The sequence below is a fragment of the Alligator sinensis genome, unplaced genomic scaffold (genome assembly GCF_000455745.1).
Source record: "Alligator sinensis unplaced genomic scaffold, ASM45574v1 scaffold32_2, whole genome shotgun sequence".
Taxonomy (NCBI): Eukaryota; Metazoa; Chordata; order Crocodylia; family Alligatoridae; genus Alligator; species Alligator sinensis.
This window is the reverse complement of record NW_005842670.1, coordinates 66235-87043: the sequence shown is the minus strand read 5'-3', so window position 1 is coordinate 87043 and position 20809 is coordinate 66235. Positions and strand designations below refer to the sequence as shown.

Genomic DNA, 20809 nt, shown 5'->3' with positions numbered 1-20809 from the left:
CCCCTTGTCTCATGAAGAGGATGCATTCATTGAGACAAGGACAAAGCAGTTGAGGTGAGTTTGAGGATGCCTTCCAGAGGCAAAGAAACAGCTATGAGAGAACAGAGCAGCTGAAAGGACCCAGCTACCCTACAACTCACATCTCCAGGGAAGTTCCCTTTGCCCTTCTGCAGATGTAAATAAAAAAAAGAAGAAGAAAAAAAGAAAAAGAAAATAAAAAAAGAGCTGAATTCTCTGGGAATCACAGAGCAGGTAAAAAGTTAACAAGTTGAATACGTGTTGGTTGTCATAGAAAAAAACCCCCAAAGAATCAACTTCATATATAACAAGAGAACATTTTCCACTATCTACCAGGAGAGAAATATTGGGATGTGGTGGATGCCAAACACCTTGCTGTGCTGAATGTGTCAGCAGAATTCTGACAAGTGCTCACAGAAAAACAGCAGATGTTTGTGCATCTTCAATACCCTATTTGGGAGATGCTGTTTCTGCAGCTTGCGTTTGGGCTGCATTTGGCATCTAAGGTTTTTTCAGTGGAAAAATACCACAATTTTTGGTGCTCTAGAAGGTATTATGATATGCATAGATAACATTTTGATGGAGGGAAAAACAATAGAAGACAGTGACTCTGGGCGGTTTGGAAGAGTCTTATGGTCTCTGGGCAGTTTGGAAAAGTCAGAGGTGCTGGATTACTAGACAAAAAAGTCACGGAAACAACGTTCTTGGAAGAGAAATTAACCAAACAAGATATACACAAGATGGTTGAGGCCATTGCTAATATACTTGTTCCAACTAACAAATAATATTGAGATTCTTTGGAAGGGTAAACTACATTGGAAATGTGTGCATAGTATAGTTGCCTGCATCAGCAAAGGTTCAATGAACTTGGGTTGTAAATCCTAATAAAGCGGTTTGTAAGCAAAAGGAACTAATTAGGGAGGTCCCAGTGCTGTGGTACTGTGACAAAAGCATCCATCCAAGAGAATGCACAGAAGGCACTCTAGTGTGCTTTGCAGGCTCCCCTGTGCTCCTGGGCTAGGGACAGACATTCAGGAAGCCTGAGACTGAATTGATTCAATCTTTGCAAGTTAGTCTAACCTGCAAAGCTTGAACCGATTTGGAGGTGGATAGACATTCCCTTTTCATTCCAGAAATGTAGGCACATGCCTACAGTGGCTCAGGCTAGAAGCCAGAGGGTGCTAGAGCAGCCCTCCCTTCCTTTCTATAGTGCTAAGCAGAGGGGGGGTGTGGCCAGGCTCTGCAGGACACTCTGATTAGGGAGGGGTATAAACCCTCACCCTGCCTGCAGGTCCCAGGCTTTTTCCCACTTGCTGCTCAAGGGGTGGGAGTGTTGCCAGCCCCCAGGCCCTGGGTAGGACTCTGAGGCAAAGGGGGTGTGTGCAGTGCATGTATCAGTTGATGATACTGAGCTCTGCAATCTCCCTCTCCCTGTCTGCAAACCTGACAGGGCTGCAAACCAGCAAGGAGTGGGAGGGAGGAGGGTGATAAAACCACAGTGTTATCAGCCCATCAGCAAAACAAATGCCTCTGTCATTAGTTCAAGCTCTTCTTAGACAGCTTTTTCCAAGGAAGGAATGGAGGGACATTATCAGCTGCCCTGTTGATTAGCTAAAAAAACCCCTAAGTGCTCTCTGCCTGTCCCAGTGAAATTGGAGACAGACACCTCCAGCATTAGCTAGCATATCACATGCCTAGAGCCTGTGGGGCTGGGGTCCCTGCTGTGGGAGATGGGAGGGGGTCCTCCCTACAGGAGGAAGTTTTGGCGGGGAGGGGTTAGGGAAGGGCAGTGTTTGTGCTGGGGATTAGGTCATGGGGATTCTGTCCCTAGGGGGATACCAGCATCTGTACTTGGGGGTCTTGTGTCGCTGGTCCCTGTGGGGTTAGCTGCGCAGTGCCTGGTCCACCCTGACTCCTCTTTTACATGGACACTGTCCAGCCTGCCTCCATAGGAACTGAACCCTCCAGCCCCCCTCTGAGAGTCTGATCTGTGTTTGTGCAAGGGGGTGGGTCTGGGGTCTCCAGTCCCCACAAGGAGGCAGGTCAGGGGGTTCCCAGTCCCAGTGGGGACATGCTCCCTGCTGTTTGGGGTGAGAGGAGGAGGGGTCTGGCAGATTCAGGTCCCACTTAATTGGACTTGGATCCACTGGACCCTGCCCCCTTCCTACCCAAACAGCTGGAATTCCATCCCTACCAGGACTAGGGACCAGCAAAGCAGCCTGCACATGCAAAACCAGCAAAGCAGCCTCCACATGCAGCTGTGGGCACACAGCTCTCAAGTGCTGTGGGTGGGGGGAGCTTCTCTCTGCAGCCCCTTCGGAGCTGAGGGAACCAGGGTAAAAGCTGGATTGGGGAAGAGTCAAGGCGCATTACTCCCTGCTCTCCTCTCCTTCCCTCCAGACCCCTTGAGGGGTATGGAGCAGCTGGGCAAAGCCCCACCCACTCCTAACACCAGAGGCTCCAGTCTGGGAAGTTGGAGGAAACAACCAGCCCACTCCAGTTCCTAACCCAGGCTTTAACTGCCACCACCATTGCCCAGCTGTGCAGTGGGGGGGCAGCATTTAAAGTCAGGGATCCGATGGGGGGCACTGTGGAGAGGGGTTGCACTGTCCAAGACCCTGGGGCTGATAGAGTAAGAGGTTTGCTGTCACTTGGGCTACAACAGTAGAAGGCACTATGGCAGTCCTAACCGACTGGGGCTATGTACAAACTTTCACTCAGATGTTTGAACCCCATTTGATTTCCACTATATCTGCCATTTCTTTAAATGTTTGACATGATGTGTATGCTTGTCCATAGAGCACTGGAATTAGTGGAACTATGATTCCACTGGTTGAATGTAAAGTTTCTACATACTCTAAGTTGTCCAAGGATGAGTCCAAGACAGTAATAACAAAGTCTTCTATGTAGTTTGGTCAGAACTGAAAAGCAGTGCTTCATGTGTCACAAGTACTACCAAAAACCCAATCTCAGTGCAATCAAATAGAAAAAGATGGCTTAGGTTTAATTTATAGGTGTAAAAAGTTTGATGTCTTTATTTGAGAGGTGGCAGTGTTAGCTGAAATGTGCTTCACACCATCTAATGCCTTTGGCAAAAAAGACCTGGCAAATGCCCACCCTGACAATACAGAGATTGCAAGTAACATTTTTGGTTCCAAGTGTAAGATTTGTTGGTTACAGATAGGCTTCCCAGCTACACCTGACACGCTGTAGCAAAGGCCTTAGACTACGCTTTAAAAAAAAAAATGAAGGTTCCATCTCAGATGGATAAGGTGTTATTACATTTGAACCTTTGAATACTAATAAGAAGTAGCTAAGAGTTACACACTCTCTTTCTGTAGACATAACTACTTTATTGTAAGGAAATCAATCTAAACACTCAATACAACACAAAGTATTGTAGAGCTCTCAAAGTTATTTAATATTTTAAGATAAAAGCAGAACTAAAGTGATATGAGAGCTCAGGGAAGTCACATTGTGCTTTGCTGCTCCTACTGTACATAAATGATAAGGTTGGGATAGCGATGGAAATAAAAGCAATGCTGAAGAGCTGGTGCTGTTTTTCATGTTAATCCAAAGGACCCCAGCAGAGGACTGCCTTACTGTGTGTTTAAAGGTTTTTAATTAAACTAAGCATCATTATATCCACGTGACCAGATTCAGCTAGTCCATCATGTCTGCAATATCACTGGGAACTGCCAGGTGGTGCTGGGGAGCCAGGGGAGGTCTACGGAATCCATAAACATGATGCATTGGCCAAGAACCCCCACACCGGGAAGAGGGAGGCAGCAGCTGCTGTTCCAGCTTGTCTGGAATGAGCTCTCCTACACAGTTCCTTACCCAAAGCTGGTTACTTTGTGCAGGGGATGGAGCAATGAATTTTCCCTTTGAAATCTGTTCAGTGCAGACACAGACATAGCTCAGGCTTTCTGTCTTCCTCTCTCTGAAAAGAGTGACATTTTATTTTAAAGGGCACAAAAAGTTTACCTTATCAGTTTTCAACAAGCAGAAAAGAAAACATGGACCTGGGATCAGTGCTACTGTTAAACAGAAGATAGGTTAGTAAAATATTTACTATATTTAGAAAAAGCCTTTTCCTCTTCAGAAGCCACTTCAGCTCAAGGTGCAGTGGCTACACAATTTTAAACCTTACAAAAAAAGAGAAAATTAGTTAGAATAAAAATGCCCTACTGGTTCAACCAAACAATATAACCTAGTAAAACTAAATCATCCTCTTTGGATAATATTTGCTTTTCTGTTTTGTAAAACCAGTTAATTATCATCTTTCCATATTGAAATAAACTGTAATATGTATTTTCTTTACAAATTTGTAGTATTTTTGCTTGCAAATAAAAGACTGAAAATAACAGTCCTGGTTTTATTATAAACCATGGTTAAATCCTGCTCCCCCTATACAAACAGGTAGTCCTACTGAAGTAATAATGTTTATAACCAGCCATTTCAATGTGAACAAATCAGCAATCAGCCTGGGCCATATAACTAGGAGCCTACCACGTTTGCGATTGTTCGATTATCACAGAAACCACAAATTCAGGCAGGCTCTGCAAAAAATGGCAGGCTCTGTGATTTTGGTGGGCTTGCTGCAAAACCCACCCAGCAAACTTACTGAAAATAAAATGGTTGCTGGAGCCAGCAGTCTTCATGGCGCTGTAGCCTGGCTGCATAGCCCGGGGGTGTGGGACCATCAGCACGAAGGGCTACCATCAAGGTGGATGCGGACCCCACCTGTCACTGCTGATTGGCTGAGAGGGCTGCCTGCCTCCAACAATCGGTGGTGAGGGACAGGGCTGTATGACAGACAGCCCTTGAAACCAATCAGCAATGCAGGGCAGGGCCCCCCAGATCTCTTGGCCATTCAAAGGCTTGGGGGTCCTGCTGTGGTCGGCCCATGAAAATGGCGGCCAGCCCTGGGATCTGCCCACAACATCCACTAGCTTCCTTCCTGAGTTAGGTAGACCTTACATATAACCCACAAGCTTCCTGCTAGGTTAAAACTGTTCCTCTCACTTTCTTTATTCCACAGCCCAGTACACCCTGATTTTTGTTCCCCACTTCCCACATGAGTGGAAAAGAAAACTCTCGACTTTCGTTGGTAACTAGCCAATTGTCGGTCAACAATGATGGGGGTTGGGGGTGGGGGCTGGGGTGGAGTGCTGCCACCTAATGCCCCATGCTGCCGCTCTTCTGCCTCTTGCAGGGAGCGGGGTGGGGAAGCCGAGGCCAGTGCTGGTGGACCCAGCTCGCCCACCCCCTGTCTGGTCCTTGGCGCCGCTTGCAGGGAGCTGGCCTCGGCTCCCCTGCCCCCTGTCTGGTCCTTGGCACGGCTTCGGAATCATGGCGGTGCTCCCCCACTCTTGGAGCACTCTGATTGGCTGTTTCTGTCAGCCAATCAAAGGGTGAATAAAGCATTACAGACAGACAGACAGACATACTTAGGCTTTTATAATATTAGAACTGGGAGAAGAGCCTTCAGTTAGGGAGTAGCCACCTAGTTAGAGAGACTAAAGGACCTCAGAGATTTTAGTGCTCCACAAGAAAATTTGCTGTTTATTTCTTCTCATTCATGCCTGACTGTCTTCACTGTACTCGGTGATCACTGCAAACAGAAGTTAAGATATGAAGACCAAAGGGAAACCCGGACAGATTAAACACATGCAAGAGCCAGAGCATTGACTGAAGGAGCTGGTGGAGGTAGGGAGGGAAAGTTTGAAAGAAACAAGAGAAAATACTAGAGAGGAGGAAGTCTAGGATACACTCAGAACAGGCACTGGAAACATGGCCCTGATAGTACAAAAGCAAAAACAAAATTGAAGAGACAAAGCTTTTGTGGCTAAGCGCTGACTGGAAAATGGGCCTGGAAGTTTAAGCAAAGACTCTTTTGTCATTGCGTTCTGCTGTGTTCAGAGAAACAGGACTTTGTACATTCTTAATAAACAAGATTGCATCAGATGAATGTCTATTCCATCACCGGGCTCCTCATAACTGGAAAAAATGAAGAGATCCTGAATTTTTGCACAATGCTTAGGTCAAAAGAGGTAATGCTATTAAACCTTGTAACAAAAAGCAAATGAAGACCAAAACAATCATTTTCCATGGTCTTTCTAGCATTTAGACAATGTTCATATCTCTACATTAACTTACTTCACAAAACAGCATATAGCAAGGGTGTCAAACATACAGCCTGTGGGCTGGATCTGGCCCATGGAGTCACATGATTTGGCATGTGAACAGACCCCATGCGCTGGCCCCAGTCCAATGCACTGTATGTGTTGCATGGGCTGGACCCAGCAAAGTGCAGCGCCTCACTGGATCGGCTCTGCATGCTGGCCCTGGGGCCGGTCTGGATTGGGTCATGCTGGAACCAGTGAGAAAGGGCCAGTCTGACAAGGTGCCACATGCAGCATGCTGCCCAAACCAGTCCCTTGCACTGTATGCCGTATGCGCTCCTGGCTGGCCCCACACACAGCCCAAGGCTTGCTGTTCACATGGCATGTGGGAGCAGGATGGGGCATGCACTGCCTGTGGTGCACAGCCTGGACCCAGCATTGCCTGTGGCATAGAGAGTCCAGGGTGTGTGCTATGTGCAGTGCCCTGGACCAACCCCTTGTGCTGCCTACAGCACCAGATCCAGCCCATGTCCCATGAGCAGTGCATGCCCTATGCCAGCCCTGCTTGCCACGTGTACAGCGAGCCCTGGGGCCAGTGTGGGGGGCTGCATGCAGTGTGCAGACTAGACCCAGTTCCATGATGCTGTACAATGGGTCGCTCCTGGCCCAGTCTACAGACTGCCCCAGAAACCCACATCTGGCCCTAGGAAGCCAGATGAGTTTTAACATATTTAGCATACAGCATCAAACTATTTAATACAGTTACTTATAAAATGTTGGAGGGTTGGAGTGCCCTATAGAAAGGCACTTTGTGCCTGAAAGCTTGTCCAGCAGTTTTTCTGGCTATACAATTGGTCTAACAAAAGACATCACAAAAAACGTAGTGACAATTTGGGGTTGGAGTATCCCATATTTTGGCAAAATTATTCAGGGCCACTATCAGTTAGATAAGATCTTGTGCTTTATGTCAGGTCAGAGTAACCAGGGCACATTTAGCACAAAGTGTAATAATGCCAGCAGCACCTTGTGAATAAAAATCATGGGTAGTTTTCCTTACAAAATAAATATTTTGTTATAAATTATCTTTAAAAAACAATAAAAAGGGGCAGCCCTTTAAAATGTATTTCTGTGAATGTATTTTGCTAGACTGGAGCAACTGTAAAAGGAAATTGCCAACAATACCTTCATTTCAGATTGAAACATCAGCATTATCACCAAACAAAGTTTGAGTAACTTGATAAAAAGTTGATAACTCAACAAAACTCATTCCAGCAGTCATCACTGTGTTACCAATTCTTCTATAAAAGCTGCATGTTCCCCCAGGGTCTTCATTCATCTTCATCATGAAGGGAATCATACTGGCATTGCTCTTCACTCTTGTGGGTAAGTTTCTGTTTCCCATATTATTGGCCAGAGATATTCGTTCTGGGCCTAGGAAGATAAGACATCCAGTTCTCATTGATTTTCAATAGGAAAAGGAGCTTAACTCCTGAGGCTTAGAACAAAAAGCTCTGGCCACATGCGTTAGTGGATGTTTACGTATAAATAAGAGACTCCAGGCAGAAGTAGTGGACTGGAAAAGATTGCTTGCTGCCTAGGAGTGTGGGATGAAATGGGCCCAGGTAAGACCACTCCTTTCCCCAACCCTCTCCATGACCAGGCTTGGGAAGTCCACACCAAGACTGTGGTGGTTGGACCTCCACTTCTCCTCTACTCCCTGGTCTGCGGCCCTGGGTAAAAGCTGAAAATAAAGACTTCAGCTGGTAGAAGCAGTTGCAGAAGAGCAACAGCAGGGACCCTGGGCCTTTCAGACAACTTCTTGCAGTTCTGCCTGGACTCTGTCTGTGCCCTGTGCTGATTACTCATTTGCTTCAAAATTGTCTTCGCTCTATCCCAGACTCTTCACATCAGTCTTATTCCATATCTGCCCTTCTTATACTTTCCCCCCCTTCTTTCCCTCAGTGCCCTGTCCTTCCTGTTTCCATTTAGCTGACTCCATTGCAATAACCCTCTCTCCCAAACACTATCATGCCACTTGTTGCCATTGCAATTTGCTCTGCTTGTATGTCCACCACCCTGTATCTATTTGGATTGTAAGCAATTTTGGACAAGGACTATCTAATGGTCTGAAGCCTTGTCTACACAAGGCTGTTGCTGCCACCAGAAGCTGGCAGCAGACAGCAACCATGACAGAGAGCCCAACAGAGTATTCTAAGACATTCTCCATATGTCTTCTATCAGCTCTGTACATCAGCTCTGTAACATTCATGGATACACTCAGGGTTTGGTCAGCAGAATCCACGGGCAGAGAAGACTGGTATATGCACAAGACCTAGCATTAGAGAGCCGTTAGGCACTACTGTGATAACACAAGTATTGATAACATTTAATTGGAAGTTAAAATAGTTTTCAGTTTCTTACCTATCCATTGTTTTTGCTTCCACAGGCAGCCAGAAGTATGATGCTGGTAAGTGTACTGTTCCATCTGAAGCACTGGACCTAATTTGGCCTTCAGATGCATCTGACTTCACCCATGTTTCTGATGGCTGAGTTAGGTTTGTGCTTTTGTTGCTGTTGTGCTGATCGCTGTGCCACAAAAAAGTTAGGATAAGTAGGTATTTTTACTATTTGTTTCCCTAGATCCTGGCTTTAGCAGCAACAAGACGTGTGTGTACAGCTATGAAGGCTTCATTCTGCATGGGCTGCCAGACAAAGGCTTGACAAGAGCTGGGCTGCGACTCAGCTGCAAGCTAGAGATCAGCACATTGGCAGGCAATAACCACATTCTTAAGGTAAATTATACAGTGTAGAAGACAGTCAAAGCAGACACTCAAATAAGCTACATTAGTTAGTAACATTACATTTTATTTGTCAGTCCAAGCCAGTTTCATAGACTAGATATGCATTAAAAAAATTAAAATCCTCGGACCCGCTTTTTGGGTCTGATCTGACCGTATACAAAGAACTGTTAAAGCCACGCTAATTTGCTCTTGTGCTTTTGTGTAGCACAGTGGCCATCAGCCGTAATTTGTTTATAGAGACATTTAAGCAGTGTTTTGATAGTACTTCCTAGAATGCTTTTTATGGACGTGGATTGAAAATTTGGGAATAGGGAAAGGTATTTCCCTGACCTGCAGATAGGCTATGGTCAGAGTTTTCACCCTCTCCAGCATTCAGGAGGTAATACAGAACTAATGGAGATTATTTAACTAATTTAATTCTCTGTCAGAACTTAGGGTGGACAGAAGCTGTGTGTGGAAATTGTGCTTGCACAAGTACAGGTCTAAGAGAAGGAGACAGTTTAGTACAATGATTGGGCAAGCAGCTTTGTGACCTAGGCAGATTGGGCTACTTCATTTACATACCTTCTCTCCATTCTTCCTTTGATATTTTACTCAATAACAATCTCAACAAATGTTTTTGCTCTACTTTTTTCTTAGGTCCGATCTCCACAGCTGGAGGAATACAATGGAATCTGGCCCAGAGATTCATTCATGCCATCTTCCAAACTCTCACAGATGATTGCTGCATGTTTCACCCAGTTTTTTACATTTGAATACAGTGGGGGACAGGTTGGAAACATTTATGCCCCAGAAGACTGTCCTGTCATATGTGTTAACCTAGTGAGAGGTATTTTGAACATGATGCAAATAACCATCAAAAAGTCACAGAATGTATATGACTTACAAGAGGTTTGTATTTCTGTTGTAACTCTACTGTCTTGGGGGAAAATATATTTCTTTTACTATTGTACAAAGATGGGAATGTATACACACTTTCCATGCTGTTTTCCTGCTTGTGTCCTACTTCTGCAGTAATGAAAGTCAGTTTCAGATTAATAATTTAATTATGCTAATGTTTCAATATCTATAGGCCGGGATTGAGGGCATGTGCCATACAAGATATGTCATCCAGGACAACAGGAAGAATAACCAATTTGTTGTGTCCAAAACCAAGGACCTAAGCAACTGCCAGGATAAAGTGATGAAGAACATTGGAATGACTTATGTCCGTCCTTGTCCTACCTGCCCACTGGTATGAATGATGTAAATAAGATGTGGTGTCAAAATTCACCACTGGCATAACTACACAGAACCAAATTGATTTAAATAGAGATACATTGTCCTCAGGCCAGTGTTGAATTTGACCCATGCATAATGAATCTGAATTAAACTGTTGTCTGTTCTTATTCACTTTGGGAGCTTCTTTGTACTTTTAGAAAGCAGGAAACATTAAAGGAACTGCTGCATTTACCTACAAAATGAAATATGCAGAGGCTGGTCTCCTGATCACACAAGTCATTTCACAGCAAATGTACCAGATCTCCCCGTTCAGTGAACCTTCTGGTGTTGCTATTGTGGAAGCAAGGTAAGCCTTAACAGTTCATCTGCAAATAACTGAATTGACCATAACCAGGAGAGTTCACATAAAATGTGATCACCCAGGTTTGTGAATTAAACAAAATGAATTTGTTTTACTGCAACTGAAAGGTGCTCTTGTTAGCTTTCTCACTTTTGAAGGAGTGCTCTGGCCAGTTATGTTTCTACCTATGAAAGAGATTATATCTTGTAATTAATGAAGACCAAGGTGCTATACATTGTCTTCTACTTTTACCTAATTCCCAACCAGGGGATAATATGTATTGTTAATGCTGATTCCATATAGTTTGATGTTTTATAGGTTTAGAAATGTTGTGAAATTTAAATCTGAACATTTTACTCTAAAAATATTCATGTTGAATATTTCCTATGAGCTAATATTGTGCACTTGATGCTTTTGTACAAATATTTCAAGATGACTTACAACCTTAAATAGTTTTGTAGTTTCATAGTTGGTAGGGTCGGAAGGGACCTGATCAGATCATCAAGTCTGACCCCCTGCCATGGCAGGAAAAAGTACGGGGGTCAAATGAAATGAATGGAGGTGGTTAGCCATGTTAGTCTGAAATCAGGCAGAAGGCAGAACAGGGTGGCATCTTAGAGAAAAATTAATTCAAAGAGGCGTAAGATTTTATAGACAACAACCTACTTCATCAGGTACTTTTCATAGCATCTCACATACAACCCTCACTCCCCCTCCCCACAACCAGCTGGGGAAATTTGGGGTGCCCATTATATATGAGGAAAAGGGCTCCCCATGGGTCTTGAAATTTGGCAGCTGAGGATGGCCAAGGGTGGAGCAGAGGCAGCGTTAATTACCATGGCTCTGGGAGCCACAGCAATTAACACTGCCACGGTCTGCCCGTCCACACCCCTTTGCTGCCAGATTTCGAGACCTGTGAGGAATGTCTCTCTCCAGCTGCACTCCAGATCAGGCTGACTTGGGGGGCTGGTCCACAGTCAGGGCACGATGTCCAACCTAGCACACCATGCTGGACCTAGCATGTCAGGTCCAACCCTGTGTGCTGGCTCCTGGAGCCACATGAAGGATAGGATTCAGCACACCAAGTTTGGGACAACATGTCTTACAGTTCAAGAGCCATTGTGCGGTCCCAGATAGCACATGGATTTGGAGCCAGTGTGTAGGGTTGGATCAGCCACATGGCCCCCATGCCAGTGAATTGGATTGGGCCCTGCTGCACAGTCCCAGTGTTGGCATGCCAGATCAGGCCAGTGCATGGGGTTGGTCTATGCCCAAGGTACTAGGTCCAACCCAGCACACAGACCTAGATGCATCATTCCAGGTTGAACCCTGTGCGCTTGTTCCAAAGCCACATGCTGGGTTGGACTTGGCACACCAAGACCAGGGCTTAATGCCAGGTCAGACTCTGCTGTGCAGCCACAATGCTGATGTGCTAGACTGGGCCCTGGGGCATGGCTTTACTCCCTCAGCCCCAACACATGGCCCCAAACCACGGAGACCCCAGACTTCAGGTACTTACCTGTACTCCAAGGTAAGATCTTTTTTCCTTCTTGGGGCCATCCAAAAATAGGGTGCATGTTATATTTAAGTCAAGTTATATGTGAGAAAATACAGTAGGTTGTTGCTTAAGGGTAGAACCAGACATCACCTGATATTGCATTTATGCCTCCATAAAAATTATTATGGCAACACAATTGGTGAGCAAATAGATGTCCCTACCCTTTGTTGCACCACATTAATGGTACAACAAAAGATACTGTTAAACAGTTTCACTTTATTGTGGCAAATGTCTGTTTGCTCTACGGCAGGAGAGTGTGGGCAGTCACACCCTTTGTGTGCCCCAGGCAGGTGCTTCTGGGGAGTCTAGGACCCAATCCTGTGCACCTCTGGAATTCCTGTGGCAGGGCTGGGCTCCTCAAGCCCCTGGGCCACCTGCCCAGCTTTCCCCACTTACAGAAATGCCTCCCGAGGGAATCTTGGGTACCTCTCTATAAGTGGGGAAACTCAGGGTTCCTCGCTTATGAAAACCTTCTCCAGGATCTCCATAGGCATGTCTTCATAGGAGGGGAAAGCCTGTGTGGTCATTAAATTAAGATTCCCATAATATCACTGGCTTATGTAAATGACCAGTGTAGAGTGATTTGTGAGTATTCAAAAGAAACATTCACTAACAATCTTTAATGTGCCTTACATTAACATCTCACAGAATGAAGCAGCCTAGTGAAACATTTAATAGACTCTCAGTCTTTTTCCTGCAGACAAGAATTTACCTTGATTGAGATGCGGATCAACCAAGCGAGCACATCAGAAATTCAGCTGGAAAACCATGGAAATCTTTTTTACCGTTTTGCAAAAGAGCTACTCCAAATGCCAATTCACCTCATAAAGATTAAAAATCCACAGTTACAGGTATAAAAAAGCTTAATTTTTTTAGGCTCTTTCAAACATTAAAAAAAGACTTTAGAAATCCCTCTGCTTTCTCTTTTATTTGTAATAGATAGCAGAAACACTACAACAATTAATTCAGCATATTCAACAAGGATTGAACAGAGAAGCTTCAGCCAAATATTTAGAACTTATTCAGCTTTTTCGTGTAGCAACCCCTGAAAACATTGAGTTTCTTTGGAATCGATTTGCATCTAAACCTCAATACAAGTAATTGAACTATGTTACTCTCAACCAATATTTCTGATCAAATAAATACTGAAAATGAAGGTAATGGATGTCTTTTCTTGTTTACAGGCATTGGTTCTGGAGTGCAATTTGTGTAGCAGGAACAACTGATACATTCAATTTCCTTAAGCAAAAAATGTATAATGAGGAAGTTAATTACCTGGAATCAGTTCTGATTCTCACCTTCTCATTCCATTTAACTGAGATAGATAATATCACGTTAAAAGCAGCAGCAGTGAGTACATTACACAGTAATATTCCTCATTTTGTAATTATTTTACTTAGAAGCCTCTAGACTACTTTTATTTGTGAACATACATAATTATAAATGGGTATTATGTATTCCTTCCTGAAGTGATGCTTTTCCTTCTTAAAGAGTTGGGTAAAAAGGAAAATGTTGAATTTTTTATGAAAAATTCCAACAGCTTTGGTATGTGTTTATAGACTGTCAAAAAACAAACAACCTCCCTCCACTCCCCAGTAAAAACCCCCAAGGAGGCCTCCAACATTTTCATCAATTTATTCTTCCAGAAGATAAATTTGAAGAATTAAGACCAACTCCAATATAGATTATAAAGATTAAAGTTCTAGTTGATAATTCTGCACACTGGTTTTATGTCTGAAACTATTGAAAATAGAGAAGAAAATCCAAGCTAGCTTTGTTTAAACTGTTATCAAAGGCAAGGTAAATGTTCAATTAAATACTAGATCTCATGATGCCAATGTTAAGGTATGTTGCTTTTTACTTGTACAGGGACTACTGACCTTGCCTCAGTTTCAGAGCACTCCCTTGCTCCGCAAACTTACTTATCTGGCATATGGTTCCCTGGCAAACAGACACTGTTCTGTGTCTTCATCGTGCCCCATTGAAATTCTTCAGGTGAGTGATTTTCATTTCTTTTTCTAGAATGTGCAGGAATTAAAAACAAACACGCAAACAGAATTCCCGCTGTTATTCCCACAAGATTATGCGTAAATCAAATAAACAGATGTTTACATGTCAAGATTTGTAGTTGTGATCAGTTGCAAACACAAAATTAGAAGCTGAGTTAAGGACCTTGACAGTTCTATTCTTTTACAGGTCAGAAGTGTGAGAACAAGTGGTAAGAATACCTAGGGAGAACAGAATCTATAAAGGAATTGAAATTAAACCTGCAGGTGGCAAACTGTAGGATTAGAATGTGAGTTCTGTGATACATGATCTTTAGTGTTGTTCCTAGAAGTCCCTTTACTCCTCCACACTAGTATAAATGAAGCTGTACACATTTCACAAATCCTGGTTTCCAAAATTATGAATTATAAAAAAAACTTCATGTCTGCACATTCCTACCAAGTTCTTTTTGGTCTTTGCCCTCTGACGAAAGAGACCTGATCTTTTGACCATAAATTGCAGAGGCTATTTGACTTTAGAACGGGGGTGGGCAATTATTTCGGATGGAGGGCCACTTACCCAGTTTTGGCAAGCTGTTGAGGGCTGCATGGGTAGCCCTGCCCCTTGACAGGTGCCCTGCCCCCTGGTCACCATCTTGGGACCAATGTCCCAATGTCTTGGGACCAATGTCCCCAGGGCCAGCACCAGTGGGGCCCAGAGCGGGGTGCAGGCTGGCAAGGGTCTGTGGAGCCAGGCTGGGCTGCACCAGCAGGGAGAGGGGGGAGCTGGCCTGGCTCCATAGAGCCCCTGCTGGCCCGGGACCCTGTACTCCTGCTGCCCTGCTCTGGGTTCCGCCAGCGCTGGCCCCGGAACACTGGTGTGGGCCCCACGCTCCCGCTCACTCCCAGTGCCTCCCAGCCCCATGGTACAGGTGGGGGGCAGTGCACAGCCCTGACCCCGCGTTCACTGGCAGGGAAGAAGGAGCTGGGGCGGAGCGTGGGAAAAAGTGCCCCCTCCCCCCCCCCGTGTCCGGCCCTCTCTGCTGCAGCCGCTTGCAGCCCATGCAGGACTGTCCTGAGCAGGCACAGGCAGTCCCACACGGGCTGCGAGCAGCTGCAGTGCAGGGCGCTGGCCATGGGACAGGCAAGGAGCCACTTTTCTCCACACTCAGCACCATCTTGTAACCCTGCTGCCAGCCTGGGCCCCACACCGGCTCTGGGCTTGGCCGTTGGGGCTGCACCACGGAGGCAGCAACTGCGGACCCATGCTTGCCGCGCCGGGCAGTGTTTGCCACTGCCGCCTCTGAGCTGCCCATTGCACGAGCTCTGGGTGAGCAGCAGCAGCAAACACTGCTCGGTGAGGCTGCAGCCGATTCCATCATGCGTAGCCCCGATGGGCAAGCCCGGAGCCAGCGCAGGGCCCAGGCTCTCAGCAGGGGCAGGTTACAAGCTGCTCAGGACATCCCCACATGGGCTGCAAGCGGCTGTAGCAGGGAGGTCACCACAGGGCAGGCAAGGGGCTGCTTTGCCCTGGGCTCCTTCCCTGCCCAGGGTCCTCTCCCGCCCTCCCCCCGCACTTACCTGAGGTTCCTGTGCTGAAGAAGCCATGTGGTCCCAGGCCAGAAGCCCCTGCTGGGGCTTCTGGGTGAGGGGGCGGGGCCGGGTGTGCCCTGCTGTTGCAGGAGCCCGCTAGGCTTCCCCTGGGTCCTGCTGCCCCTGATTTCTGTCATTTTTGACAGGAACCAAGGATAGATCAATATTAATTTTCTAAATTTTTTAGGGGCCTCACAGGCTGGATAGAATGGCCTCATGGGCCAGATGTGGCCTGCAGGCCGTATTTTGCCCACCCCTGCTTTAGAATATAGGTTGAATAGAATATAGGAACTGGCACAAAATGGTAAACAAAACAAAGCCATTACAAAAAATAATCTGTCCTTGTCATAGTAGCAAATCCAGTGGGTTAAGTCCCACTGGAAAGCATTCAGCAACCCTGTTGGAATGGAGTGAGCCACAATCTGTCATGCTGGTTGGACTCTGATGGGGACCTGCACGGGAGTCCTGTCAGTCTCAAACTTGCCACAGAGAAAGGCACCCTCTTTTGGAATCTTCTCAGGGCTCAGGTCCAATTATAGTTCAAAATGATTCAAATATTCTAAGCCAGTGAGTTCTGTTTGCTCTTCCTATGGTTGAGACTTCAATAATGAGGAATTGGGAGGAAAAATTTGAAAGGTTCAACTTCAAGAAGAGAGCAAAGTCTTGCGGCAAAGGTTGTTTTTATTCACTATAGGTAAGAAAAGCAATATGTGGACTAGGGTATGCATTTGAAATAACAGAGCTATGAACTCTACTTTGTTTTTAGCCTCTGCATGACCTTGCAGCTGAAGCGGCCATCACTGGCCAGGAAGAAGACATGGCCTTGGCTTTGAAAGCTATTGGCAATGCAGGAGAACCAGCCAGCATCAAGCGCATCCTGAAATTCCTGCCAACATTTTCACCTGGTGCAGCTGCCTTTCCCAGCAGAATTCATGTTGATGCTGTGTTGTCCTTGAGGAAAATAGCCAGGAAAAATGCTGCAAAAGTAACTGAAATGATTATTTATTATTTAAACAAAGACTTCAGAATTTCACTTAAAAAGTAATAGAGCATAGGGCCTTCTTCTCCTTAGATTTCTAGATGAGCATTATAAGCTGTATAAGAAAAATAATCCTGGGTCATGTAACGTCATAGTAATGACCTTTTATTAATGTCAACAATCCAGGATATGATACATACCCTCTCTGCTTTTATCCCATACATATGACAGCTGTAACAGAGTTATTCAATGCACAAGTCCCACAGGTAACAAGCAATGAGAGGTGGGTGGGGAAACACAAATTACTGTTCTTTCCCCAATCACATGCAAAAAATTCCTGACTTCAGTGGGAATTTGGCTAGCCTGAAGGTCATAAGACCAGCACCACTAATAACAGCAGTTTCTTTCACAGCTGTTTATTATGTTTCAGCAATGCTTTTTATTGTTGTGTACCAGCTCCTGCACCGAAAATAAATTCACCCCTTATTCTCAATCTGTGTGTGTGTGTGTGTGAGAGAGAGAGAGAGAGAGAGAGAAAAACTTATCACTGAAAATTACACGGGTTGTATAGGGAGAATTCACCCCTCAGAGTTACAAGACACTCATAGAAATGTGTTTTCTTCCTTCAGGTACGTGAAATCCTTCTCCAGATCTTTGTGGACCGTTCACTGTCTCCTAATGTCCGAATGGTGGCTTGTGTTATCATCTTTGAAACAAAGCCTGCCCTTCCTTTGGTAACAGTTATGGCCAATTCTCTCCTGAAAGAGAGCAGTTTACAGGTGGCCAGTTTTACATATTCCCACATGAAGGTTTTGGCACAAGGCAGGATCCCACAGCTCTATAATCTGTAAGCAGAGAGAGAAGTAAAACTTTCATTTTTAAGAGGTGATTTCTATGACAGTTTTCTACTAATGTAGTTACTAGGGCTTAATCCATTGTTATCTGTTTTACTTAGATCTTCTGCTTGCAACATTGCCATTAAACTATTGGACCCCAAACTTGACAGGCTGAGCTATCGTTATAGCAAAGTTATTCATGCTGGTGGTTATTACTGTGAGTAAAACTTACCAAATACACTGTTCAACTACTTTGTTTGACTTCAGGTTTTTGGAAAATTCCATAGAAAAGCCATGCAGTGCCACAAATTTCACTTTGCAGACAAGGTTCTTTGGGTAAATGTGATATCTTTTATTAGACCAACTAAATCAGGGGCTGGCAAGTATTTCAGGTGGAAGGCCGCTTAATAAGTTTTGGTGAGCTGCCGGGGCCGCATGGGTAGTTCCGCCCCTTGCCAGGTGCCCTGCCCCCTGGCTGTCCTCTTGGGACCAGAAGTCCCACCCCTGACCTTTGCCACCAGAAGTCCCTCCACTTGCCCCCAGAAATACTCCTTTTGGGAGGGGGGAGTTGTCATCTTAGAACCAGAAAAGCAAATCATATACTAAAAGTCAAACACCTACTATAACGTATTTCAATTTTATTACAAAAAATATTTTTGTCATGATTTGTGTTTGTATAGCATATATATAGAGATGATTGCATAATAACTCACAAATTCTTAGTTTTTTTATATTGTGTTGGGGTGTGTGGTTTTGTGTGTGTGTGGTGGGGGTGTATGGTGTGTGTGTGTGTGTGGTGGGGGTTTATGATGGTGTGTGTGTGGTGGGGTGTGGGAAGTTTGTGAGGGGGTGTGGCTGTGTATGGAGGTGCATAGTGTATGTTGGGAGGTTGTGTGGTGTTTGTGGGGTGTGAGTGGTGGCTCTGGAACACACTGTCCTCTCCTGCAGTCAATGCAAGCAACACTGGGGGGCGGAGGTGCGTGTATCTGTGTGTGTGTGTGTGTGTGTGTGTGTGTGTGTGTGTGTGTGTGTGGCTTGTGGGTGTGAGGGAGGGGTGTGGGGACTCCTCCTACACTCACCCCATGGTGGGCCGTTTGTTTCCCTGGCACTCCCTGCACTCGTGGGGCACAGGAGAGAAGCCCCAGGCACTGGAGCTGGATGCTTTCCCAGCCCCAGCCTGCTCCAGTGCCCCAGGAGTGCAGGGAGTGTGGGGGGAACATACAGCCCAGCCGGGCTGCACTTCTTGCCCCCCTCACACCCACACGCTGCCTAGCCAAGCTCTGCATTACTGCTGCTGCCCCCTGGGCGAGGGCTCCGCATTGCTTCCAGCCCCAGCCCTGTGCTGTATTTTTCCTGCCCCTGAACTAAATAGTTGGAAAAATTGTTCTTTGCAAGCTTTCAGGCACAAACACCTTTCTCCAGGCATAGGGAGAGTCTTCTGGTATTTGTGCCTGAAAGCTTGCAAAAAACAATTTTTCCAACTATTTAGTTGGTGTAATAAAAGATGTCACATTTACCCAAAGAACCTTGTCTGCCTATGTCCTTAGGCCAATACAGCTACAGCCAACAACCCTGAAGCATGGGACCAATTTCACCTGGATTTTGTTCACACTTGAATTGGGGGAAGGGGGGAAAAAGAACTTGGACCTCCTAAGGAGCTGATATCCCTAGCTCTGGGACGAGTTCTGTATATTTCCGGACATCTGCTGTGGGCTGAGGTATTTGTGGAGAGACCCAGTATTCCTCTGACCTCTCACCCTGGCTAGATCATGGTTGCATTGCCTATGGAGTCACGCTTCTCTTGGTGGGACTTTCCATAGACAGAGTTGGCAATGTATGAAAATAAATGGTGAGTCATTTACATGATTCATCACAGCATGCAAATATATCCTCATGGATTCAAAATATTGATGGATACCACAATGCAAACTAAACCTTTACTGCATTTTTAATTCTGTTATAGCGCAATACAGGGCTGGTGCAATTGGAAGGGTGTATCTAATGAACAGTCCAAGCTCTCTGTTCCCATCTGATATAATTATGAAACTGAGAGGGTACTATGCAAATTCTGCAATGGATATTGTAGAGGTAAATATGACATAAAATCAACAGTCAGAGCTATAGAAACATAACTCACTTCAATCTTTGGGATTTAATGCTAGCACTTAACCCTAGCCCTGGTTGGGAGAAGAGGCAGAGGTGAAAGTTTGGGGATGGTTATTATTTCACTTGTCTTTGGCCTTTACAGCCTTCATGGCCTATAGACTCTGACAAAAAGTGATATGAAGGTATTTCATGTAGAATAAAATGTAACCAAAGAAAAAAAAATGTTAATTGAAGATCTCTCCCCATCTCTGATCTGGAAATGCATAATATGTAGGGTGGGGTTTTAAAGTTTTGGGGAGTCTATTGTTTTTTATCTCATGGATTGTTTGTTTTGGATTTTAAGCTGCCCTGAACCTTTCTCAATAGGGTGGGATACATTTCTAAACAATAATAATAGTGCACGTCTGCACTGCTGCTCTAACTCCAGCAAGTCTAGGCATTTAAATTAGCTAGTTCAGGTACAGGAGCTGCAGTAGAGTGGAGCTCAGAGCAGGCAAGCCACTCAGCTTCCCAGGCACATTTTGCAGCTCACATTGAGTTCCACGCTGCTGTGACTATACTGCTAGGAGGACCTGAGCAAGCTAACTTAAAACTAGCCAGCTGTTATCTTTGCAAGCATGACTGCAGTGTAGACATACCCTTTTTTAAAGGTCACCTTAAGCATTTACCTATATTCTTTAAATTAAGTGTATTACTAGATACATGAAATTCCTTTGCTCTCTATAGATCACTGTGTTGGATTCATTCCTGTCTAATTCTGTTTGTTTCATGTAGGTGGCTCTCCAGTCACAAGGCCTAACTGATATTATCAGGGAGCACAGTATTCCCTTTGAAAAATATGCCACACACACGTATCTGAAGGAGTCTGGGAAAAGTGTAAGTGTGCTTATTCTTTTCCTCAGTTTGAAATATGTTACACACAGCACCTACAGCCTTACCAAGACAAAATTCCTGTTGTAGCATCACTGAAATGGGAACTCATATGTAGTCACATCCTCAAGGTTGGATCCAGATTTGTTCATACAATACAGTGTATTAAGCAGCTTTTTTTCCTAGCTTCCAGGATGGAAGGAATTGCCTCCTGAAAACCCAGTGGTATCAGCCTATTTAAAAATATTTGGCTATGAGATTGTATATGGTGATGTGGACACAAAGTTCATCCAACAGACTCTGAAGGTATTGATTTTCCCTTATTTATCTATTTTGGCAGCTGCTCCAGAATTTCATTTCCATTTCCCTCCATG

General features: G+C 45.0%; 1 protein-coding gene across 1 annotated transcript in view; it reads left to right on the top strand.

Moving 5' to 3' along the window:
• The first annotated feature begins 7489 nt into the window (after positions 1–7489).
• The window catches only part of LOC102371686 (vitellogenin-2-like), a 37425-nt gene continuing 24105 nt past the window's right edge, over positions 7490–20809 (top strand). Inside the window, exons 1-16 of the mRNA XM_025215761.1 lie at positions 7490–7529; positions 8593–8613; positions 8787–8938; positions 9587–9838; positions 10020–10181; positions 10366–10514; positions 12767–12917; positions 13006–13163; positions 13251–13416; positions 13936–14061; positions 16411–16629; positions 17253–17470; positions 17579–17676; positions 19423–19547; positions 20340–20441; positions 20622–20741. Coding sequence (XP_025071546.1) covers positions 7490–7529; positions 8593–8613; positions 8787–8938; positions 9587–9838; positions 10020–10181; positions 10366–10514; positions 12767–12917; positions 13006–13163; positions 13251–13416; positions 13936–14061; positions 16411–16629; positions 17253–17470; positions 17579–17676; positions 19423–19547; positions 20340–20441; positions 20622–20741 — 2259 coding nt within the window. The remainder of the gene's footprint in view (positions 7530–8592; positions 8614–8786; positions 8939–9586; positions 9839–10019; positions 10182–10365; positions 10515–12766; positions 12918–13005; positions 13164–13250; positions 13417–13935; positions 14062–16410; positions 16630–17252; positions 17471–17578; positions 17677–19422; positions 19548–20339; positions 20442–20621; positions 20742–20809) is intronic.